At 33.3% G+C, this 27,154-nt stretch overlaps 1 protein-coding gene across 1 annotated transcript in view; it reads left to right on the top strand.

Annotated features, from left to right (window-relative positions):
* Nucleotides 1–27,154, top strand: part of LOC145318151 (uncharacterized) — a 61,283-nt gene that overhangs the window by 15,089 nt on the left and 19,040 nt on the right. The window contains exons 3-8 of the mRNA XM_080159498.1: nucleotides 13,826–13,910; nucleotides 20,142–20,194; nucleotides 24,260–24,289; nucleotides 25,169–25,276; nucleotides 26,431–26,494; nucleotides 27,007–27,106. Of these exons, the coding sequence (XP_080015624.1) occupies nucleotides 13,826–13,910; nucleotides 20,142–20,194; nucleotides 24,260–24,289; nucleotides 25,169–25,276; nucleotides 26,431–26,494; nucleotides 27,007–27,106 (440 nt within the window). The remainder of the gene's footprint in view (nucleotides 1–13,825; nucleotides 13,911–20,141; nucleotides 20,195–24,259; nucleotides 24,290–25,168; nucleotides 25,277–26,430; nucleotides 26,495–27,006; nucleotides 27,107–27,154) is intronic.

Genomic DNA, 27,154 nt, shown 5'->3' with positions numbered 1-27,154 from the left:
GTCAAATTTTACCAAGTTGATTTTTTTGTCAAAGTCCAAAAATCTGGACTTAGCCTAAAAATTTACCTTGTCAATTTTTACCAAAAAGTTGGTCAAATTTTACCAAGTTTTTTTGTTTGTCAAAGTCCAAAAATGCTGGAAGATGCTTAGGATCACTTGCTCTTGTTTGTGGATAGTCCTCTTTTCTACCACGTAGTTTTTAAAATACCAAGACTTGAAAATATGTGGTTTAATATGTTTAATTTTAAGGATTTGTTGACCGGGGCCGTTATGAACCAAATTCAGAACCAATTTCAGCAGCTACGTACTTACTTCGCCTCACACATAAGAAATCAAATAGAGCCCATTAATGCGTCCATCAGAAACTTGGCAAACAAATCGTCGACAAACCATGAATTACTAAAGAATGACATCAAAGACCTGCAAGACAGTGTATCAAGAGATATGGCTGAAAATACTGTAACGCTGACAACAGAAATGAAGAAAACCGGAAAAATAGTGGAAACCTTGGTGACTGATCTAAGAAGACTGACCAATGTGGATGAGCAACTTGAGGAGGAGGCGAATAAAGGGCCTAGTGAGAATCAGGATGTTGTCGTGGACCGTATTTTCTCACCAGAATTTTACAAAGACAGAATACAGAACCATGACCCCTTGAAAAAAGATGGTTATATGCGAAGAGAAGAAATTGTCTTTTTCATCCAAAATTTCGATGACCCACTGAAAGTGCATAAAGACTGGCAAACCTTACTGAAAGTATGCAGAGACACAATCACCTTCCTATATGTCGTGTTCGAGCAGTTCACCTTTGACGCCCGCATCACCGCTGCCTTTTGGACTGCTCCGGAACTTATTGATGACGAAACTGGTAAGTAAATATTATTTTGTAAATTTGACATGATGAGAAAACGTGTAAAACAGGGAGAAGGGAGGTGGGGGCAAGGGAAATAAACCGAATAAAAGGGGCATTCCTATTCTTGCTAGCAGGTGACCATGTACAATAATCTTTTTATATATATATTTTATTTGTGAAAATAAATCTTGTGCAGAATATACACCCCTGGTACAATAATAAACATGTACCTATGCATAGTTAATTCAAAATTTCATTATTATTTCAGTGGAACGTTTCTTGGATCATTGTAAGTTAGTGCTTAACACCACGTACCTACATGAAGCTATCCCACCAAATTTGTGGAGAACAGGAACCTATGTGTCTTCAAGCGACATCTTTCGAGTGAGGAACCACGTACAAGCTTGTAGGTAATTCAATTATTTATCGCATCTATTCCGCGTCTATTAAATGTGAAAGTGGTAGTTTCACAAAATGCATTTCAATGTTCTTTAGTTAAAAAAGTAGTTTCACGAAATGTTAACTCCATATTGTATTCTTGTTAAATTGTTAAACTACATTTCTATGGCATATGTTTCAAAGAATTTCAATTTTGTACCATGTATTTTTTTATGTGGCAAGACTTTTAGTTCATCTTTTCTTGATATATGTTATATATTGAGACTGTTTTGATATAAACCCTTTTTTTATCTAGGTTCAAGCGCAATTTCGAACACACTTTTACCAAGGACGCGAATGGTTGTTGTGAAAATATGAAGAGAGCCCAAGATTATATGATTGATAATGATGATCCTGTCATCTGGAGGTTATTTAGAGCGCTGGTAACGCGAAAACAAGAACGCGTATTGTCATCCCCCACCTACAATTTCGAAGATGATGTTGAACTCAAGCTAAGCAAGGAGACAAGCAAGAAGAAAGGCAAGAAAGGCAAGAAGGAAAAGCCACAGAAACGATCAGCCTTAGAGATGTGTGGATTGTATCTGGCCCCTGCAGAGATACAAAGAATTAAGCGGCGTATTAAACCGAAGACAATCACAACTTCAACACCAGGTGTTACAGCCGAAGACAAGAAATTTTACTACATGTTAGGTGGCTACTCAATGGGTTGCTTACCCCACGAAGTTCAAGGAAAGAACCAGATTTACTTGAAAAGAAACAATGACAGGTCGAGTACTTCATATCAGATCAAAAATTATGCTGACATTGAGAAAGCAAAGAACCCCAAGCAATTTTTCAAGACAGTCCATAGTAATTCGAAGGTTATAGCAAGAGCTGTAATGTATTATACGTACGCCACACAAAATTTGAAACCAGAAATGAGTGAAGAACAGACAAAGATTCACAATGCCAGTGAGAAAGCAGCAGTAATTTCCAGAAATAGAAAGATCGGAAGAATGAACACCACTGCTGATGAATCCACTGCTGATGAATCCACTGCTGATGATTCCACTGCTGATGATTCCACTGCTGATGAATCCACTGATGGTGAAGACAATGATGGTGAAGGCAATCATGGTGGAGGCAATGCTGTTGAAGACAATGATGCTGAAGGCAATGCTGTTGAAGAAAATGGTATGGAAAACATTGCTGATGAAGAAAGCAACAATGGTGAGCTTGTAATTGATGAAAGAGGCAATGACGACGACGTTGAAATGAATTCAAATGATGATCAGATTGGGAATGAGTTTGGCATACCACCCGCGGAGAATCCAGCAGTAACTCCAGAACCAGTAAAGCAACCAGTAAAGCCACGTAGATTATATGATGATCCAATGGTCAACAGCCAGTCCAATAATAAATCCTATGTAAATTTATTTGAAAACCTCACAAGCTCCAAAAGGAAGAAGCATGGAAAAGGAAAGTGCTCGAAAAAGTCGAAGAAGATAATTATTTATGAAACAGACGATGAGGCCCAAAATCTGGAAAATCTTGATGACACCGTGCCAATGGAAGATGATGAACCACCACCAAACTTGCCACCACTGCAAAGACAGAAAGAATTTTCTGGACGAAATAATTCAATCACAGGTACATATTTGTTGAACATTAATTATTATTTATAAGTTTTATCTTTCCTCGTATTGTGTATATACTGCACAAGATTTTTTTTCCTCTGCTACTAATTTTTTTAAAATTTTTCTTCCCCCCCCCTAGTTTTTTTTCACCAAGTAGGGGGAAAATGGAAAAATATTTAAAGAACTCTATGATTTATTTATTCTATCCCTCCTACAACACATTTCCTTTTAAAAGTTTTTTTTCACCAAGTAGGGGGGGGGGGGGGGGATGGAAAAAATGTTTTCAGTTTGCTTTTTGTTTGGAAACGTATAAAATTAATGTATAAATTAATTATTTACAGGCAACAGTAACGAGAGACAGGTGACTGGAAAGGCAACAAGTGTCGTGGAGGAAAGCAGCAATGATGAGAAGGATGAGGATGCCGAAGGTATTGTTATTTATAGTTTGAAAAACGTAGGAACTGTATCACCTAAATTTAAGTTTATTAATATTTTAGTTGAGAAGTAGTCTTAGATAAAAACCCTGTGCATTAATTTTGTTTTAAGGGAAACTTCGTACAGGCCCTGACAGGGTTTTAGGCTAAAATTTGTATGGGCGCAGCCGCTATCTATAATACTAAGTAGCTTAATGTCTGTCCGGCCGTCAGAAGCTTAAGATCTCAGTAACCACTGAATCGATCGAGGTTACGGTAAAATTTTACCACCTTTTAAATCGTATAGGCTGGTAAAAGTTTACCATAAAAGTGGTAAAAACTAGGTTTTTTATGGTATTAATTGTGTCCTGGGGATCGGATTCTACTCTTCTGTGTATTGGTCCTGCGGTGATTTTAAGCTATTTTCTTGGAGGGGGGGGGGGGGGGGTGGGTAACATTTATACTATTTGAAATAATGACTATAATAATTATTTAGATGATGTGCCGATCATTCCACAGAAGAACCGGGAGCGAAGGCAAACCGCATTGGAAGCCGAAGCAAAAACCAAGAGAAGTTTACAGCTGGACTCAAATGAACCATCATTCGAGGTGGATAACGAAGATGACAGAAACGAGAGTGACGAAATTTTGGAGGTTGAGGAGATTGAGGGCAAGAATGACGGCAACGCAAGTAAGGAAATTCGGATACATCCATGTGGAATAATATTACCCAAACTTGCCATTATAATTGAAAACCACCTAGGGCATCATGAGGTTGTTGCAGTAGGCTCAAATGTTTCTATACACAACCAAAGGGAAATTTTAGAACTCATCAACATTGTAGGTAAGTTACAGGTCTTAATGGAATAAATGGGGGGGGGGGGGGGTGGGCGAAAGTGACACTTTTTGAAACCAAAACTAAAATCAGCCGAATTTTTTTGGGGCTTTTATTGGCGGTTCTCGGCGGTGGCGACGCCGTTTCTTCACAGTTCCATATTGTACCCCTATAAAGCAACTGCCAATGCAAAATTCCCCCTTTTATCTTTGATTGGCATATAAATATAGGGTAAAAAATATTGCTTGTTTTCATTTGAATCTGATTAATAGTAACTAATGTTCATATATGTATGGAAATAATATTGAAGCTACAATTATGTACATTTGCTTTAACATTTTTTATTTCTTTGTAGGAGAAAAAGCATCGTGGCGGAAAGATGGAGAAGAAGGTGAATTAATTTCTGACATCAAAGAAGAAGCACCAGATCCAGAAAGTGATGATACAGATCAAGGTCATCAATCAGACCCAGACACTGGAACTGGCAGTAGTAGTAGTGAAGAAGAAGAAGTTGGACGCAGGCCAAAAGCAAAAGTGGCCCAAAAGCCAAAGCCTACCAAAGAAGTTCCTAAACGTCCCAGAAAACAAACAACATTTCCATCTGGGAATCAAATTGATGCGGTGTTGTACAGAAACACGAGCAGAGCAAGCACGAGCAGAGCACAAAATTCAAGCCGGGAGTATGCTGAAAGTTGCGCAGGCACATCAAATCCTGATGAAGACGTAAACCCAGAACCAGGTTGTAGTTATAGTCAACTCAGTCCAGAGCCAGGTTGTAGTTATAGTCAACTCAGTGAGCAACCTAACCAAATTAGGATGCAGCAAATGTTGAACAGAACAAATACACATTTGCCCGATTTCGGCCAGCGTGGTGAGGCTCGGACAAGAAGAGATGCCAACAAACGAGTAAAGGCCAACATGAAGCAGCAAAGATTGTGGGAACAGGGATATAGGCCTGAAGATGCTGAGTTAGAGAAGAAGGAAAGATCAAGCTCCAGACCACCACAGAGAGCAAGTTCTCAACAATGTGCTCAGAACATAAGCAATTACAGTTTGTTTGGCAGCTACATTGATTCGGGAAAGGGGTGTATATTCTGCACAAGAAATATTGTTTGTCCACGCCTAAAAATTTTTAAAATTTACAAATGTTTTCAGTTTTCTTAATTATTACCTTTTTTTCTTTCCTCCATCTATTTATATTTAATAAAATATACATCCCTGCGCAGAATTGGAAAAAATATTACACATCCGAACCATGTAGAATATACATCCCTGCGCACCGCAGAATGGAAACAAGTATTATACGTCGGAAGAAACATCTGAAAACGAAGTACAAGACGAAGAACAAGACGAAGAACAAGACGAAGACCTGATAGGTCCCAGTCAATCCCAATAATTCCAGGACTTTACGTATATATATATTTATATGTAATTTTTTTTATATTTCATAAGTTTCATCTTAAACTTTTTTTTATAATATCTAGAAAGGAGTAGTTTCCCAAAATGCATTTGAAGTTAATTTAGTGAACCGTATATTTTAACCTGTTTAAATGTGTTTAAACTCTATTTATATGGCATAAATTTGAAGAAAGTTAAATTTTCTACCACGTACTTTTACCATCTTAACAAAGAAAAATATGCAATTCACAAAATTAAGTTCAAATGCATTTTGTGAAACTACCCCTTTCCACCAATTAAGTTTAATGAGCTTAAAGTTAAGAGCTTAAACTGAAAATTTTTTGTTGTATAATCTGTCGCATTTTTTGTAATTCAGTATATAGCAGTTGTAGTTTACCCCCTAAACTAAGGAAAAAAAACTATTCACAATTAGCTTTTGTTAATTTTATATATTTGTTTCATTTTGTATAAATATTATATATAACAGTTATCGTAGGGAATGTCTTAATTAATAGGGTGGTAGATTTCCATGGTAAAATCCGTAAGGTTTATGTGCTGTAATTAAAAAAGAGAACGTTTCAAATTTGTATTAACTTTTTGTAAATGAAATTTGTCTATATACTTGTTTACAATATAAGTTATACCAATATGTGATCTTGCTGGACCCTATTATATTAAAATTCCCTACGTCAGTTTTTTGGACATTTATTCATGAAAATTTAATTACCAGTGATAATTTGTTTCTTTTTAAATTTAATATAGAATGACCAACATGTCAGCCGCAGCAGCCGACTTAGAGAGAGACGAACAGCACGAAGAACAGAAGCCGGAAACCACAAGTGGGTGAGTAATATTTTAATATGTATAAAACGAAGTAGAATGATGTCTGTCTGTCTGTCTGTCCGTCCGTCCGTCCCTAGCTATATTTTGGTAACCATTCATCGAATCGGATTCGACAATCCATCACAACATAATTACATAAATACATATTACATATTTTTTTGTAATTACTTCTTTGGGCAAAGGTCCGATTACCTGGGATATATAATATATATTTATATATTTCAGTGATAGCGAAAAAGAGAAGAACGAAATGAGTGTGTCTGAGCCTGAGCTGCCTGACCTGCCTGATAGCCCTCCTAAATCGTCTGATACAGAAGATTTGAACCTAAATTTGGATTGCACTACGTAAGTTTATTTATTTTTGTTACCATTCTATTTCTGTTCGGAAGGTGGTAGTAGCCGGATTGAAAAGAGTAGGATAAACATTATTGTTATGGCGAATAAATATAGTTTCATTCAGGGGTGTACATTACGCACAAGATTTATTTTGTTCCCGTGCTACAAAATTTTGTATTTTTTTCCCACCTATTTTTATCTCACCAAGTAGGGACGGAAATGGAGAAATATTTAAAGAACTAAAATTTTTTGGTTTAATACCTCCTACCACACATATTTTAGTTATTTTCCCCCCACCACCTGAACAGGGGATCCCATATAGGATATACACCCCTGATATTTCAAATTAGCAGCTACGCTAAACCCTCTAATATGAAGTATATCTCTTAAAGTTTCTTTTGCCACTCCCTTCCCTTGCCGGTACCTATGAGAAGAACCCGATCGGTTCAGTGGTTAGCGAGATCCTTCGGTACATAAACACGGACATCCTGTTACTTTAGTATTATTTTTTTTTATTTTTCAGGGACGACGATGGATGGGATAAGTTCCCAAGCTTGACCGTAATGCAGAAATTAAAAGAAGACCTTGGGGCAGCAAAGCAAAAAATTGCTTCTTTGGAAGAGGAGATCGCTTGTTTGGAAACACAAACAAAGTAAGAAATTTTTTTCACTTCTTTTTTTCTATTTAATCCGGGCGACTGTGTTGTAAATGATTTTTCGGTACAGACAAATTCACCTTTATATATTACAAAACTAGCAAGTATGCCTCTAGTTGTAAGGTGGGAGGGGTAAATGTGGACCAAAAAAAGTTTACTATTTAATTAAAATAATATGATTGCTTAATTCAGGGAGCAATCCGAGAGATGTCCGGCACAAAAGGATGACCAGAAGGTCGGACAAGACTCTGTTATGGAAGGAGAAGCAAAGTAAGATATTTCTTTTAATATTCTTTTTTCATACTTTATCCGGGCGACAGTGTTGTAAATGATTTTTCGGTACAGACAAATTCACCTTTATATATTACAAAACTAGCAAGTATGCCTCTAGGGGTAAGGTGGGAGGGGTAAATGTGGACCAAAAGAAGTTTACTATTTAATTAAAATAATATGATTGCTTAATTCAGGGAGGAATCCGAGAGATGTCCGGCACAAAAGGATGACAACAAGGTCGGACAAGACTCTGTTATGGAAGGAGAAGCAAAGTGAGATATTTCATTTAATATTCTTTTTTCATACTTTATCCAGGCGACAGTGTTGTAAATGATTTTTCGGTACAGACAAATTCACCTTTATATATTACAAAACTAGCAAGTATGCCTCTAGGGGTAAGGTGGGAGGGGTAAATGTGGACCAAAAGAAGTTTACTATTTAATTAAAATAATATGATTGCTTAATTCAGGGAGGAATCCGAGAGATGTCCGGCACAAAAGGATGACAACAAGGTCGGACAAGACTCTGTTATGGAAGGAGAAGCAAAGTAAGATATTTCATTTAATATTCTTTTTTCATACTTTATCCGGGCGACAGTGTTGTAAATGATTTTTCGGTACAGACAAATTCACCTTTATATATTACAAAACTAGCAAGTATGCCTCTAGGGGTAAGGTGGGAGGGGTAAATGTGGACCAAAAAAAGTTTACTATTTAATTAAAATAATATGATTGCTTAATTCAGGGAGGAATCCGAGAGATGTCCGGCACAAAAGGATGACAACAAGGTTGGACAAGACTCTGTTATGGAAGGAGAAGCAAAGTAAGATATTTCATTCAATATTCTTTTTTCATACTTTATCCGGGCGACAGTGTTGTAAATGATTTTTCGGTACAGACAAATTCACCTTTATATATTACAAAACTAGCAAGTATGCCTCTAGGGGTAAGGTGGGAGGGGTAAATGTGGACCAAAAAAAGTTTACTATTTAATTAAAATAATATGATTGCTTAATTCAGGGAAAAATCCGAGAGATGTCCGGCAAAAAAGGATGACCAGAAGGTCGGACAAGACTCTGTTATGGAAGGAGAAGCAAAGTAAGATATTTCTTTTAATATTCTTTTTTCATACTTTATCCGGGCGACAGTGTTGTAAATGATTTTTCTGTAAAGACAAATTCAACGTGTTCCTTTATTTATTAAAAGCAAGTACTAGCAAGTACGCCTCTAGCTGGGTAAGGTGGAAGGGGTAAATGTGGAACCAAAAAGTTGACTACTTAATTTAAATAGATTATTATATATATATTGTTTAATTCAGGAACAAAACAGCTGGCTCTCCAGGAAAACCGGATGAGAACGAGGTTAAGGAAATCACTGTTATGGAAACACCAGCAAAGTAAGATTTTTTTAAAATTGTTTTTACTACTTTATCCTGGCGACTGTGTTGTAAATGATTTTTCTGTACGCTAAACCCTCTAATATGAAGTATATCCTTAAAGTTTCTTTTGCCACTCCCTTCCCTTGCCGGTACCTATGAGAAGAACCCGATCGGTTCAGCGGTTAGCAAGATCCTTCGCTACATACAAACAAAAATCGTTTTACTTTGTAGTATAGATTGTTTAATTTCAGGGATATGGAAAACAAACCGGATTTTGATATTGTTTATGAGAACATAAAGAATCCAGGACCAGTGTCCCCAGGTATAGTACAATATTTATACTAGCGACTGTGCCCAAAGCATATAGTGAAACATTTCTGTACTAGGCACTAAGAAAATGCCGTAATACATTGTATTATTACACTAGGTTAGGTTAGGTTAGGTTAGGTTAGGTTAGGTTAGGTTAGGCTAGGCTAGGCTAGGCTAGGTTAGGCTAGGTTAGGTAGGCTAGGTTAGGCTAAAACTAGAAATATTACTCTTTCTATTAATACACTAGGTTAGGTTAGGTTAGGTTAGGCTAGAAAAAAAACTATTGTAAAATTGAACTATTTTTTTGTACAAAAAAATAATTTTAAAAAATATTTTAATTTCAGTGTATCGAGTGTCAGATGATGAGCAGGAGATGTTTGAACCACCCCCTCCTACAATCCCGCCAGCATCAAAACTGAGCAGGCGCAAAAGAACATCAACACCGGGGAAAATCAAGACCTGCGCCCATGGACGCAGTCCCCGAAGCGAGCTGCCAACGAACACAAGACTCATAGAATGCACTTGGTTGTGTGCTGACTGCCGCGTGTTCTTTCACAAGAGGCAAAAGGAAAGGAAAGAAGGACAAAAGTAAGCTGATGTATAATAGTATCCTTCCTTCCAGTCAGATCATATATGCATACGCGTAAAAACTATTTGTGATAAAAAAGTGATATATATCAAGATATCAAGAGTCAAAAATATGTTTAACCACCTTTAATTTGTACGTACATTAATCTATATGACAGTTTTGACAGTTTTGTTCTGATGATGAGAATATTCATATAATATTATTTGAAACCGCTATTCCTATAGCAAATTTTTGAAAATTTAAATTAATGGAAAGTAACATCGTAATATATTTATTTCTTGTGTATAAAAATGTTCTAGTATAAAGTACAATTAGAATCCAGATCTCAGCTTAAAACCTATGTATAATTTGTGTTAATTTCTCAGCTTAAACCGATTAAACATGCAGTTATAGTATCTTAATAAAACTATGTAATATTTGGTCATTTAAACCACGTCTAGAATTAGACTAATTTAGAAAATTTCTGTGAATATATACCTATATAGTAGCGCGCTATCGTACCTATGTAAATCATTATGTAAAAAAATATGTTTAAGTGTTGTTTCAATCAATAAAGATAAAAATGAAAACAATTTTTTTTTTATTTTTGCGATTTGTGTACAAGCGATGTTTTTCTATAATTAAGGTCAGTCGTTTTTTACCACTTTCTCGTGATTTTTACCACCCGTTTTTACCACAATTTTTGGTAAATTTTTACCATATTTACCCTATTTCTGGTAAAATTTTACCAATTTAGGGCAAAAATATTACCAGGTGTTGAACAGTTTTACCACTTTTTCGGTAAAATCTTACAGAAATTTGCGGTAAGATTTTACCAAAAAAGTGGTAAAAATTGGTCAAAATCTGGTATAAATTTGCGTCCTAAAATGGTAATATTTTACCGGAAATCTGGTAAAATTTTACCGATAATTGTGGTAAAAATCGCTGGTAAAAAGCGTGAGAAAATACCACAAAAAGTGTTTTTACCATGGTTACGGTAAAATTTTACCACCTTTTAAATCGTATAGGCTGGTAAAATTTTACCATAAAAGTGGTAAAAACTAGGTGTTTTTATGGTATTAATCAGAACCTGGGTCCTCAGTGTTTCCTCATCCTACCTCAATATTTACTAATAGCTAAAAAGAAATGTCAAACTTCGAAAAAAAATCTAACTTTGAATGTATAAACGATTTATGCATTATACATTCAAAATTTAACTTTTCAAATTTTGATTTTTTGTTGTTGAAAGTTTGAAGCTTTTTTAGCTAGTAGTAAATATTGAGATAGGATGAGGAAACACCGAGGAAACTGTGTACACAATCGGCAACTCAAATTCAACTGACCGTAAGTTAAGTTTTATATTTAACAAGAACGATTATTTCCGATAGTAATGAGACATACGAAAAAGGGATGAATAATCTAACTAATTATATTAATTTAAGAGAAGTATCACTATCAATATGATATATCAAGCTATCTACCTATTATATTCCTGATTAATTGAGCCATACTGATGAGCCATAAAAGCCCTGAATGAGTTTTCCTGTTTAGGAACGCTTCACATAGGTCCTGGAATGGGTTTTCTGCCATCTTTTTACCCTTTGAATGCAGTTGCTAAGGGCACTAGTCACTAGTGTAATATAAAATAGTATCGTTATTTTGTCTAAAGCTTAATGGCTTTGAAAATGTTGATTCGAATTGGCTAAATTTTTATAGAAGCTATAAAAATATTTAGTGGAGGTTTTAGGCTTTTTATGTGACCTCGCACGCCCTTCCCTAGAGGCTTGGGTCGAATCAACTTACATATTGAATGTCTGATTGCATTTCATTATTAAAATGCAAGGAGGGAGGGGTTATTGGTCTGTTTTTTTTTAATAGCGTTTCCCTATTCGTTGTCTCGTAACTTTTGACTTTTATTGGAATTTGATTGGTTGGTTTATTAAGTTGAGTGTTCAAACGTTTAAACCACTAATTGTAATCTACAAAAGGGTTAATTTTGTGTATCATCATTGATTAGTGGAGCTTCAATTTTATGATTGTTGTCATCCTTGTTATGCATCTGACACCATATTATTTGTGTGATGTATTTTTCATACTTGTAAAGTATATTTGTCAGGGAGGGAGGGGACATGGGGCTTTTTTAACTAGTCCCCAAAGTTTTATAATAAGGTTTTCTCATTCATTGGCTCAACTACTTTGAGAACTTTTTAAAAATTTTAATAGGTTGAATGTCCAAACGTTGAACCACTTATTATAATCTATAGAAGGGGTAATTTGTATATCATTATTGAGGATATACATCAATTTATTGCCCATTGTCTTATCCCTTTAGATCCCTGATATTTGTAAATGTAGCTATGTATTTTTAATACTTACAAATGGAGAAAATAATGTTTACACAAAAATAAATTTTGATTAAATAAAATTTTCAAAATAATATTTGGTGCTTTTGTGGTATTCGCCACTCCTAAGCCCTAATTGTATAGTAACTTTGCTCCCAACTTGCGGGCGGTTCGAGAGATCTCCCCCCCATTTAAAACCCCCCCTGTATTAAATTATTTATAGTTTGACAACCCTATTGTGTTTAATCTGATTATCTTGCTTTTACCCACCCCTTTCACGGATGGGGGATAAATATTGCCTATTATGTTTATTGTATGTATATATCTTTAACCTCTGATTTTCGTATTAATTATTCCAATCTATGCATTGACCATTTTGTTGTATTATGAATTAGTATCTTGTAAGCTCTGAATAAAGTAACATCCCAATTTATATTCTGTTTGTTATTTGGTGATACATAGAGAAGCACAGCTTCTCTATAACTACACTTGTCCACGTCTGTTCACACCGCCGTAATACCCGGACTCGGGAAGCGGCTGAAAAACTCCAGCCGCTAACACACTTTCACTCAATGTCACTATCGAACACTGATCCCGCCGGCTTTAATAATAAAATAAATAAGGGAGAAGTAGTTTTTTACTAAATGCCTAGCCTGACGTCTAAAACTAACCAATTTTTTCTTCAATTATTAAAATAAATGAGAGAAATGAGGGAGGTTTTTGTGCTCGACTAGGCTGGTTGAGGGAAACCGTCCAATACTTAAAATATATTTTTTTTGTCTTTTTTTAATACTGTTCAATGTTCATCTATAATACAAAGTAGCTTGATGTCTGTCCGTCTGTCTGTCCGTCCATCCGTAACCACTGAACCGATCGGATTCTACTCTTCAGGGAATACACCTACTGGTCCTATGGTGGTTTTAGGTTATTTTCTGGGAGGGTAAGACACCCCCACCCCCAAAAAACAAAAAAATTCCCCCCAATTTTTTAAAAAGACCTTACGAATTTTGCGAATTCGCTTTTTATTCGCGAAAATTTGCGATTCATTCGCATTTTTTTCCGCTGGGTAGGTAATAGAAGATGTAATTATATCTCTTGGGGCAAAGCCCCTAGAGGCTAGAGATTATATAAAAAAAAGCTAGTTACGGATTATTATAGACATAAATATTGTTCGTTTAGAGATGGACCTTTAAAACATTTGGTGCTGCCACTGCCGTTGCTGCCAATAATACGTGGCTCTTTAAAAGATTTTACGGCTAAGCAATGCTGGCTCACCTAAGAAACACTATCGGCTCATTGCCACTGAGCCGGTGGGTAATTCTAAAGTGTTTCCTGGCTCAACCCTTGCCATTTTGATTTAAAGATCGCTATTAGCCGCTTTCAAAATCGGCCCACTAGAGTCATCGGCAGTGACAGTTTAACATAATCATTGCTTAAAAGTAACAGGATGTTTGTCTGTCTATCCAAAGATCTCAGTAACCACTGAACTGATATGGTTCTTCTTCCAGTGTAGCTTCTCATAGGTCCAGGAAAATTAAAATAGAGGATCAACTCCCCTTTTAATTAATTGCCATTTAAGCCGCTAGTATTATCATAATTTTGTTTTAGATATACCAACGGAGAATGTGGGGTTGATATGGACTCCTATAATACTTCTATCCATCCTGTAACTACTATATATCCATCTAATTTTGTAAGTATTTATAATTATTATTAAAATACTGTTTATAAATTCCTATAATACTTCTATCCATCCTGTAACTACTATATATCCATCTAATTTTGTAAGTATTTATAATTATCATTAGAATACTGTTTATATATTCCTATAATACTTCTATCCATCCTGTAACTACTATATATCCATCTAATTTTGTAAGTATTTATAATTATTATTAGAATACTGTTTATATATTCCTATAATACTTCATCCATCCTGTAACTACTATATATCCATCTAATTTTGTAAGTATTTATAATTATTATTAGAATACTGTTTATATATTCCTATAATACTTCTATCCATCCTGTAACTACTATATATCCATCTAATTTTGTAAGTATTTATAATTATTATTAGAATACTGTTTATATATTCCTATAATACTTCTATCCATCCTGTAACTACTATATATCCATCTAATTTTGTAAGTATTTATAATTATAATTAGAATACTGTTTATATATTCCTATAATACTTCTATCCATCCTGTAACTACTATATATCCATCTAATTTTGTAAGTATTTATAATTATTATAAGAATACTGCTTATACAGTGTGTTTTTTTTATGAGAACTTTTTTGAAAGCAATTTTACCCCACTTATAGTTATCAGAATTTAATGATTAAAGGCTTATTTTCTTCGTTTTTTATAACCATTTATAGAACATCCAAAAAATTTTTCAGTTTTTATTAAAATAGTACAGTAAAATCAAAAATGCAAAACCTAGGTGTCAACATCTAAAAATGGTTTTAGCGCATTTTTCTCATGCTCAAATCTTCTACCCTTTGCAGGAATGGCTACAAAACGCTTTAAATTAGTACAGATATTTTTGGGGACAAGTACTAGAACATATCAAAGTTTGAAGGCCATGTCTCAACCAGGGAAGGAGTACTGGCCCCCCAAAGTGGACTACTAAAAATCTAATTTTTTTCTTGCAAATGGTAGAAGATTTGAGCTTTAGAAAAATGCGCTAAAACCATTTTTAGATGTTGACACCTAAGTTTTGAATTTTTTATTTTACTGTACTTTTAAAATAAAAACTGAAATATTTCTTTGATGTTCCATAAATGGTTATAAAAAACGAAGAAAATAAGCCATTGATCATTAAATTCTGATAATACTTTTATCCATCCTGTAACTACTATATATCCATCTAATTTTGTAAGTACATAATATGATATACAACCGACTGTGCTTCCAAACGCACTTCAACTCATGAAAGCATTTTTTAAAGGGAAAATATGTCTTTGGAAGTCGTAGTTATCCTCCTTTAGAATATTTTTTTTTCTTACTTAAAACAAGGATGACAACATGCACAAAATCTGAAGGAAGGGCAAAAGAACAAAAAAACAATAACTCATGTTGAGTGTCAGAACTTAATTTGTAATTCTATACAAAATTGTACATAAATTGTTTAAATGCAGGTTCCTATGAAAAGTCATACTTTAACTTTTAGGATGTGTTTATATTTGTTTTGTCATAGAAATAATTATTCCAAAAATCATACAAGTTGCTGTTTAAAAAAAGTAAGATATTACCTTATATCAAACGGACGCAGAGACTTTCTGGTAACGATTATAGAGCTGCTACGATTACCTAAATGGCATCTTACTGGTATAAGAATCATCATACAAAGCTAACTGTTAAGGACGGACTTACGCACGGGCGGATCTATCCTAATTATAGAAAGCTTCGCTTTAAAAAACTACAGAGACATCACATTATTTTTATTGTATAGGAAACATAATTATTTATAACGTCATACTTAGGTCATTAATGTAATATTTTTATCATTTTTATAAGAGAGTGTCATTTAGTACAATGCCAAAAGCACAATAACTTCCTAGATTTTAATTTTATGAAGGGGGGGGGGGGGAGTTGAAATAAGGTGTTTTGAAAGTAGAATGTAAAGTATTTTTTTTTTAAATTTGACGGGGTTTAAATGAAAAGTTTCAAAGTTTGAGGTGGTTAAAAATCCTTTTCCCCCTATACTTAGACGATCACAAGCAGGGAGAAATAGTGCTATTCTGATAAAAATAAGTAAATACTATGTCGTATATTAATAATTTAGTTTACTTGGTAAAATAATATTGATATTTTGATGTTATGACTTGTATAAAATATCAAAAATAGTGTTATTTCATATTTCATTTTTACAAAAAGTTTATACAATTTTGGGGAAATTATGTTGGAATCTTTGATATAATGATACAAACTACCTTCCGTAAACCATATAATTCATTTGATTGGAATTTTAAAATTATCTTTCTACGGGAGAGGGAATGTCCACATTATAACAATTCATCTGATTTGCAAAAATTGAGGGCTTCAAGCGATGTTGTAAAGCGCAAATATTGTATTAAATGGGTTTCACATGTTTTGGGGTTGTGAATGTTAAGGATGTAAGGGGAGGTAAAATGTAATAATATCTTTTTAGAGTGGTTTGTCATCATGTTGTCATCCTTGTTTTAGAGGGAGTAGGGGATTTTGACGTCCTTACGACTTTCTTGTCTTTATCTAAAATTAGATTATTTTTGACATTACAAACACAATAACTAATATCAATATTAATATTTGCAATTTCTAGGTATATAATTAATTCATGTATCATATTTATTTATAGACTAAATATACAAAAGCATAATATGTATAACTCTTTTATTTTAATTTTACCTAATCTGAAAAAAATTAACTTTACATAAGAAAACGTTTTAGAGTGTCTAAAAAGAAGGATGAAAACATCCATAAAAATGAAGCTCTGAAACGGTAGGACAAAGGAACATGAACGCTAATGATTGACAGAACTGAATAAATAGAATGTAAATGTATAAAACTAATAATAAATAAAAGTTAGATGGTTAAAAAAAACTGCTAAAATACATGATATTATTTAAAGACACATACAGTTTTCACACCTATCCTCAACAGTTTAGCGGATTTATAACCAACACGCTCCAAGCGGTCAATGGATCCTAAAAATAGACATACTTGCTGAATCATACCTGGTTTTACCTAAATTATACCTGCTCCTTCTTCGGGACTATAGGCTTTTAAAGATTTTCACTTAAATTACCCTATTATTTGACTTAAAAATAGCGTTCGCCAAGACATCCTGTCGAGCTGTTTATACGTTTTATTACAAAAAAGGAGTCATTTGCATTTAATATATTGATAAAATTGTTAACAGCGTTTGCTAAAACCATTATTTACAGTGTTTGTTTTTATACAAAATTACCATTCAAATATTAGAATGTTAATTCATACATTCACAAAACTTACTACTTAACATTATAAGATTACTAATTGGTCAACCTGATCCTCTAGGGAAGGCGGGGGAGGAGGAAAATAGCCTAAAATAACTAAAAAAAAAATTATTGTGCTTTCTTGAAAAGTACAACCTAACAACTTTTCAGATCTTAAGCTTTATAAAACAAACTGGCTAATGTGAAGGAAACAAAGTTGCGGTTTTCGTTATATTTTCAAATTAGCTTTTATCCTATTTCTAGCTCCTGCTGGTGCTCTAACCCGGCGGGGCCAATTGCCTAACCTTGCGGGGCAATCGCCTAACCTAACCTAATATAACCTTTCAAAAGCTACTGTTTAAATACGACGAAACCCGCAACTTCGTTTCCTTTACATGACCCGAAAAACTTACTACTTTATAAAGTAGGATTGGTGACATTATGACTACAGTTTTAAGCTGAAATAGATATCAAAACAAAATATGAAATGTAATTAGTAAATTACAGGGCAGTAAGAAAAAAATATCATCAGAAAATGATCTAGTGTACGTTTAATTCTCCAGCTAGTCAAGAATAGCGGTTCCTAAAAAATAATTATATTGCCTAAGATTACAGTATAATATACTAACATGAATTTAGGATCAAATTTTTTTATTGGCACAAATGTAAAATGTATTTTATACTAATTCTATTTTTTAAAGTTTTAAGGTTTTTTTTTGTTTGTAGCTAGCTTAAGATTTCAATAACTAATGATTTGATTGAATTCTCGAAATAATGGAAAATTTAAATCGGTCTCAGAATGGTTTTAGGCTATTTTTCTGCCTTTTCCTTCCATTTTGAATACAAATCTCCTGGATGTTAAAGGGCAACCATATGTTTATTTATAGTAATAAAAGACATGTAACAATTTATGGAAAACAAAAGTAGCAGCATGTTTATCACAGGGTGATTTTTATTTTTTGAGGAATAAAAGTAGTGCTTAGTTTAACCCACTAACCTCTGTTCGCGCGTTTTTTTGTGCTGTGAACTACAATCTAATACATATTTAATATTATTTCATAAATCTAAAGACTGTTGACCTGCTGTTTGTATACTTACTGATAACTGCATCAAATATTTTTGGTATATAACGCCCAACACCAATGATAAGAATAGAAAATTAAATTGTGCATTACTTTTTATCATATCAAGAGATAAAAATGATAATTGTGAAACTTGACAAGAAATTTATCTTTTGCATACCGATTTTCAATAGTATGCTATAATTAATAGCAAAGAAATTTACAATCATCTAAAAGATTAACTGTATTTTTAACCTGAGGAAAAGTTATAGGCTAGAGTACTAACCTATATATTATAATTGGAGTTTTACTCCAGGCATAATATAAGAAAGTGGATGGTAAAAATATGATCAGCTTATTTGACTTCAAATTAAGTTAGCAGAGTATACTTAACATAAATACATCTATGTGTTTTAAGTTTTTAATAGCGAAAATATTACCTAATTGGGGTGGGTTTATCTTTTAATTTCAAAATCCGCGCGCTTGTCATGGGAGCTCTACCGCCCACTGTTAGATATTCATTTAAATAACATTCAACAGACAACCAACACTTTGTCTGAGAAGGGAAAGGGGACATTGGGCTGTAGCAAAAGTTTTATAATAGTGTTTTCTTATTTGTTTGCTTACAACTTTGGAGACTTTTATTAAGTTTTGATTGATTGGTATTTAAGTTGAGTTTCCAAGCTTTTCAACCACTAAGTGTTAGCTAAATAAGGGGAAATTTGTGTATCATCATTGGGGATTTACATCACTTTATAAGTCATTGTCTAATCCCTTTAGATTCCTGTCTCCCTACTCTAACTATTTATGCCGCGCACCTAATATAGTAACAGTAGGAACAATTTTTAACTTCTTTAATTGTACCGCGAACCTATCACATCCCCAACGAAGAGCGGATGCGCTACATGACGAGCCATAGTTGCGGGTTAGTAGCAGAACTACTTTATAATTCATCTTGTCTGTCAGTCCATAACAATATGGTAAAATTTAATTTTAACCAATACTATTTCAGATAGATAAGTCAATTTTTGTGAAGATATCCCTTAACAAAAAGTAACAGCATACAACGAACTTACTTTGTCTGTCAGTCTGTTGGTCATGCTACATTTTTTATATTTATATTTAAGGGTTTCTCGGTTTTCTTATATATTCTCCTATCATTCTTTTCTTTTATTTCTATTCCTCTATTTCCTATTTATTATGACAACTTAACTGATCATTTACTTTATAATTTACTTTGTCCCACCATTATATTTACGTTTTTCTTGAGGTTAACCTTGTTAAACCTTATATTAGATAAAATTACTTTAGTCTTAATACTATACCTCTATCATTAACTTAGTTTTTACTTATACTCTCAACACTTTTCTTATTTTCTCGTCAACTCTTTCATATGGTTTTAATTTCATGAAATATGGATAGAATCGGCAGAGGGAACCAATAGCAATTATATCGGTTAAATTTAAATCTAATAAAAGACATTTGGATGGCCTTAAAAGAAAATAATAACATCTTTTTTGTATTAAAACTTATAAACAGCGACAGGATGTCTTGTCGAACGCTATTTTTAAGTCAAATAATAGGGTAATTTAAGTGAAAATCTTTAAAAGCCTATAGTCCCGAAGAAGGAGCAGGTATAATTTAGGTAAAACCAGGTATGATTCAGCAAGTTTGTCTATTTTTAGAATCCATTGACCGCTTGGAGCGTGTTGTTTATAAATCCGCTAAACTGTTGAGGATAGCTGTGTTTTAGAACTTGATTATAACATTGTGCTTTGTTGTCCTAGGAATCAAAATTCCAAAAATCAATTAAAATGATAATTGTGACAATTTGATTTTCTGATGTGTTACTATCATCATTGTTTATTTTTCAATTGAATTATTATTTTAATTTTAGGATTTCATATATTATGAAATAAGAAAAAGTCATGAAGCTCCAACTAACAGCAAGTTTGTATATTTAGCAGCTAAGCTATAATTAACTATGTCTGTCCGTAACGCTTTAGGGAAATTGAGATTTTCTCAATTGCTATATAACATAAGGATAACATTCACATCATTATGGAGCATAATAAACTGTTAACTTTTTAGCATGTTTTTGGCTATTCATTTAATTTTAGGTCTGATTGGTATTTATATAGTGTAGATGGTTGATAATAAAGCAGTGTCTATTCTAGTCATGTATATTATATAGCCATGACTATAGTTATATAGAATATATAGTGTAGATGGTTGATAATAAAGCAGTGTCTACTCTAGTCATGTATATTATATAGCCATGACTATAAAGACACTACCTTATCTATAATTATATAGAATATATAGTGTAGATGGTTGATAATAAAGCAGTATTTACATATATGTATATTATATAACCATGACTATAGAGACACTACCTTATCTATAGTTATACAGAATATATAGTGTATATGTTGGATAATAAAGCAGTGTCTACTCTAGTCATGTATATTATATAACCATGACTATAGAGACACTACCTTATCAATATTTATAAAGTATATATAGTGTAGATGGTTGATAATAAAGCAGTATCTACTCTAGTCATGTATATTATATAACCATGACTATAGAGACAATAACTTATCTATAGTTATATAGAATATATAGTGTAGATGGTTGATAATAAAGCAGTGTCTACTCTAGTCATGTATATTATATAGCCATGACTATGGAGACACTACATTATCTATAGTTATATAGAATATATAGAGTAGATGGTTGATAATAAAGCAGTGTCTACTCTAGTCGTGTATATTATATAACCATGATTATAGAGACACTACCGTTTCTATATTTATATAGAATATATACAGGGCGTTTAAAAAAAAACTGCGTTTTCCGGTTTTGGGAAACAACCAGTAGGAGTATGAAAAAAATAATTATATATTCTTATTCTCTATAAAAATATGGATTAATTTTATAAAAGGTGTTTATTGATTACTCTAAAAACAACGGCGCATTTTAGAGTTGATTAATTCTAAAAAGCATGAATGATAATTTTTTCGGTCAGTTTTTAAGGCTTTTTATATTGTTTTATAAAAAAAATACTATTCCTATCTGTCTAAAATGATAAACAAACATATTTTATTTTCATTTCAATTTTTATTTAACTTATTTACAGGTTTACTAAAACATAAAACGCATTTTTTTATCATAGACAAAATATCACAAATATCATATCAAATGCTTTGTTATTATCAAGACATGACTATTTTTCAAAGCATTTTTCACCCATATCAATGCACTTATCAGCTCGTGTTTGAATATCCAACACTGCTCTAGAACACATTGCAGGATCAAGCTGCCTAACCTCTCGTTCTATAGCTGCCTGCAACTCATCCAGGTTAGTAGGTTTGGGATAATAAACTCTGGATTTTAAATAGCCCCACAGAAAGAAGTCACAAGGATTAAGGTCAGGTGACCGGGGTGGCCATTCACGATCAGCTCCTTTGCTTACAAGCCGACCCCCAAACTGGCGGCTCAGGTAAGCTATATTCCTCCTCTCTGTATGGCATGGAGCTCCATCCTGTGTCCAGGTAAGGTTGGCCAGATTGCCACCATTGGATTCTCTAATCTCAGGTAACACATGATATTGCAATAGTGAATGGTATCGTGGAGCATTCATTGTTTCATTTCGGTAAAATCTTAGACCAAACAGTCCAGACATTCGAATGCCACAAAAAACATGCAATTTTTGGGAAACAAACCGCTCATGTGCAAGGTTTTCTGGCCGCCCTCGTCGTTTTGCAGAGTACATGCGGACATTCTGCGAATTAACATGCCCATTTAAATCAAAATAGGCTTCGTCTGAGAACAACATGTTTCTCATCTCTTGAACAGATTTTCTCTCAATCCATTCACTGAAACTAACACGTCTAGGAAAATCTGTGTCAAATAACCGCTGGGTTCTAACAGCTTTATAAGGATGATATTCTATTTCCTTAGCAATTCTGTGCCAGCTTGCTGGACTAATTCCAGGTCTGTTTTGACAGCATGAATTTATTGGAGAATAGTCACGTCCAAGGTTTTTAATTCTTTTTTAGAATCCGCATCCATCAAACGGCGAGCTCTTCGCTTGTTTCTCTCTGTCACTGCTGTGCGCTTACAGCCACTAAAAGTGCGCCCTGGAGATTTCTTACTGTTACAATTATGCATAGTCCAATTAGATAATTGTTTCTTCATAATATTTCTCACTGTATTTTTTGATGGTGGTTGCGATGTAGGAAATCTTTCCATATATCCTTGTAGAAGATCTGGCCAAAAATTTTTTTTCCTTTCACTTAATTTAGATTATTCAAGTAAAAGAAAAGTCCTTTGTTCTGGAGTAAACTGTTCACGTATCATTGTTGATAGTTTTAAGATGTAATCAAAACTGAATATAATATTATATCCCCCCCCCCCTTCCAACACCTTATATTAAGGGCCTAATGTTACACAATTCCGGTCAAACTTTAAAATCTCCGCCCACTTTTGGCATCTAATTGAACTGGAACTACTTAACGGACATTTATAATCCACCCCTCCCCCCTTCAAATACGGATCAAATGTTTAATTTTTACGGTCAAACCATAAATCTCAAGTGCATACATCAACAATTAAGCTATTAATTTGTAGGTTGCACTTTTAAGTAAATAAAACAAACTGCTGTAACTTTTTTGTTTTTAAAGATAACTTCTTGGGATAAAAAGTATTTTAATTTTTATGTTATAATCTAAAATACTATAAAGAGTTAGTCACCTAAAGTTTGTTCAACCAAGAGAAACAAGAAATATTGCAATTTGTAAGGATCTAAAAAGCGTTTTTCAGAGAAAAAAAAGGGAAATAATGACAAAAAATTAAACATGCACTTTCATTTAACCATTTACCATATTATTAATGGGATTTTAAAACTTTTTTCTCAAAAATTTACAAGTTATTTCAATCAAATTGATATATCAAATTTAACATCAAGCATCTGTAGTGTAGATGGTTGATAATAAAGCAGTGTCTACTCTAGTCATGTATATTATATAAACATGGCCGAGATACTACCTTATCTATATTTATATAGAATATACATATAGTGTAGAGGGTTGATAATAAAGCAGTGTAGACATGTATATTATATAACCATGACTATAGAGACACTACCTTATCTATACTTATATAGAATATATAGTGTAGATGGTTGATAATAAAGCAGTGTCTACTCTTGTCATGTATATTATATAACCATATGACTATAGAGACACTATCTTATCTATAGTTAAGTCCTTCGAGTTAGACCAATTATAAATATCTTCAAATATATAGATTGTTAAAGGCTTTCTTCTTAGGTAGAATTGATATCCATGAAGGTCATTCGACTGTGATATAGATGGATATACATACATCATTACCAAATAACCTTAATGGAAAAAGTCCCGATATAAATTTGTCAGAAAAAAGAGAAGTTATAATAGAATGTTGTTTAATAAATTAATTTCCATTTTTATACCTAAAATTGTTATTAAATGATGTAATCGCACTAGCATGGGCGGTCAAATGTAGGCGCGACCAACCAATAGCGTGCTTGCTATGGCGGTCAAACTATTCAGTGTGCGCGTAATATTGTTTGAGGTGCACGCAAGAGCATAATTGTAGTCAAATTTTATGCAAACAAGGATGACAGCATCCATGAAAGTGGCAAAGCATAGACAACAAATTATTTAAAAATGCGATCTTCAGGGATTAGACAATAGACGATAGACATACTTCTATCTCCAAAAAACATAATTATCCCCTTCTGACAATCGGGATTACTGGCAATGGCTGGTTTGTACAACCCATTAAAGAAATGCCAGTTTTTAAATGGGGGAAAGGTTTTCGTTAATCTATACATGTTAGAATTGTTATATCGATTTCAAACTTTTGATTATTTTTCTTATTACAGTTGGGTCGATTTAGGAAGCGTAGCAACTCCAAAACTCCTGGTAATGTCAGACAATCAACAAATTAATGGTTTTTAATATTTAGGAATTATCTAAGAATCTATCTTGTAGAAGGGTAAGATAGAATTTTAATTATGAATTACAGATAGCTAATTCTCTGCACTCTTATTTTGAACAAATCTTGAACACAAATTAATAAGATATCTAAAATATTTGTTTTAATTTTTCTTCTATAATGGATAATTAGTCTTTTTTAGAAGCGAAGCTACTCCGTAATATCCGTCAGTAAGATATGTTTATCGGGAAACGTGGGTTTCATAAATGTCTTTGAATAAACTCTTAACCCTTAACAGTCGGGCCCCTTGCCGCAACTTATTCGGTCAGGGGGGGGGGGGGGGGGTTAACGCCTCACCTCTATTATCTCAGTTCCTATTAGAGCTAGAGGGCTAATTTTTTTGTGCAAGTCCCCTGTTTGATAATGAATTTCCGACCTTTTTATAAGACAAAGTCAATTTTCGCTTCCTTCACCCTTTTATTTAATAACCTTTGTTTTTAGGTCCTTTTTACTTAAAGATTTCAAACGGCTGTAATATTCTTATTTTTGAAGCTAGAAGAAAATTTTTTTCTAGAAAATGTTTATCTTTATGTAAATTTTATATTAGAAATATCAAAACATAAATTTCAGCGGCCGCAGCTGTACTTGGCAGCTGCCTGTCGCTGCAGTCGGCGGTCGACCGTTAAGGGTTAATCAAATTTGTTCGTCTGTATGATTAATTGTACATAATAATATTTTTTCAATTGAAAACAGGTTCTCAGTCATACTGAAAAAATACTGACAATTTTCTACAAATATTAAAATAAAAATCATAAAAATTTATACCAGTTTTTGTTATAATTTTTCATTTTAATTTCCGCTGAAAGCTGTCAATAGTACGATGCGATAAGTAACTATTATGCTTCGCTTCTTATGGATGTTGTAATCCTTGTTTTAAAGAAAGAAAGACTCTGAGGGGGAGAGGAAGAAATACCCCCTGACAGAGGAATTCCGAGGAGACTATTGGAATGCTATTACCTACAACGATGAAGTTGGAATTTTTGCAAAGTAAATATTTAGCGTTTTCTCATTTTTTGCGCTGCAAAATTAAGCTCACTTAATATGAATTTAATAATCGATTTATTATTACTTGGATGTTGCAGCACATATTTATGTACTCTGATAAAGTGATACCCGCAGCTTGCTAAAATAACCATACCACCCATCCACCCCTCCTACTGGATGAACGAACTGACCGATAAGTGAGGTCCACATTAGCAAGCTTAATTTACGATAAAATTTTTCCCCACGTATATCCTGTATATATTTGTAGACTTATCTCATTTATTGCGATCAATAGTTTAGCGCGTTAAGAGTATTATATGAATTTTTAATTTAACGCCATTAAAAATGCCGCGCAAAATGAGGTAGGTTTAATTTCTGTCTTTCATAGTCATCGATATATTATTACTTGGATGTTACACCAGATTATAATGTACTCTAATAAATTGAAACTTTTAGCTGGCTTAAAATCCAACCTCTTTAACTCATACACCCTTCTACTGGATGAAAGGACTGACAAATAAATGAGTTCCATGTAAGCAACCTAAATTGCCGACAATTTTTCCCTGTCATAATATTCTATATTCATTTTTATAGTATAGAGAGTGCAGCAATAATATTAGGATTTTTTTTTGCAAACTATACATATTTGACTTGCAAATACAGTAGTAGCGGGACAAAGTGTCGAAAAAATCAGCCATGTGACGTCATAAAAATGAGGGATTATCCATCTCTTTTATAGGGGTATTCTTTTTCACTTCTCCTCTCATCTCCTTCATTTTTATGACGTCACATGTCTGATTTTTGAGACACTTTGTCCCGCTAATAGTCGATTCTAAACTTCATAAATAATCATAATTTACAATGGATTTGGATATAGTAAAAAATCAGTTGAATACTGAATAATGCTTGACTACATGCATTTAGGGTCGGTTCGTCCGTCCGTCCATTCGCAAAAGATAGCTCTTATCGAAACATCTCTACATTCAAGTCTTGAAACGTAAGTATGTCCATATTAACCATTCAAGTTGTAAATTAAAAATTTTATTTAGACTTTTACGAAGATTTCGAAGATAATGCATTGCTTCTTTATATTTATCAATGTTCGTTTTTCTATCTGATTAATTGGGCTTGTTTTTTTTTAATTTTCAATTTTTAAGGGATGAATCTCGAAAAGCTCTCCCCAATTGTGACCCTGTCTGTTTTCTACTTGTGGAAATGAAGGTGCACTCTTTTAGTAGCGCAGCTACTCTATATTTTGTTTAGATCCATACGTCCTTTCAAAAGTTATTGGACGTTAAAAACCTAATTGTAACTTTCTTAATGGACATAATTTTAATTCTAAAACATCTATTGGAACAAAAAAAAATTTCATGTACATGCAGGGTGGTACATAACACTTTACTTTCCAAATATTTATAAATAAATATGTTGTCTGGTTCGTTGGCTCACAACTTTTAGTAATTTTGATTGGGTTGTTCAAACTAGCAGTGCCCAACATTTCCACCAATTATTTAATTTAAAAAAAGTGTTAATTCTGTAAATAACTACAAAAATGTTACATATTCATGATAACAAAAAATTTAATTATTAATCTATTGTTGGCTTGAAATAAAACAGGCCATTTTCAAAATGCATATGTAGTAGACAATTTCTATGATAGACCTTTTTTTTAAGTGTAGCAATTAATTAATCGTCCATTGTCTTATCCATTAAGATCCTTGATAAACTTGTAGATGTTGGATGTGAATGACCGAATGTACACTAGATCCTGTGCCGCTGTCAATATTAAACCAAATCCTCCAAGAATAACATCCTGCAATGAAGGAACATTAGGTTAGGTCAAGTATTTATTTTCAGCCTCTAGGGGCTCTTTAAAGTGGG

The sequence above is a fragment of the Acartia tonsa genome, chromosome 4, assembly GCF_053477335.1.
Source record: "Acartia tonsa isolate MP-2025a chromosome 4, ASM5347733v1, whole genome shotgun sequence".
Taxonomy (NCBI): Eukaryota; Metazoa; Arthropoda; class Copepoda; order Calanoida; family Acartiidae; genus Acartia; species Acartia tonsa.
The sequence above is the reverse complement of the archived record's forward strand: the minus strand, read 5'-3'. Positions and strand labels throughout refer to the sequence as shown.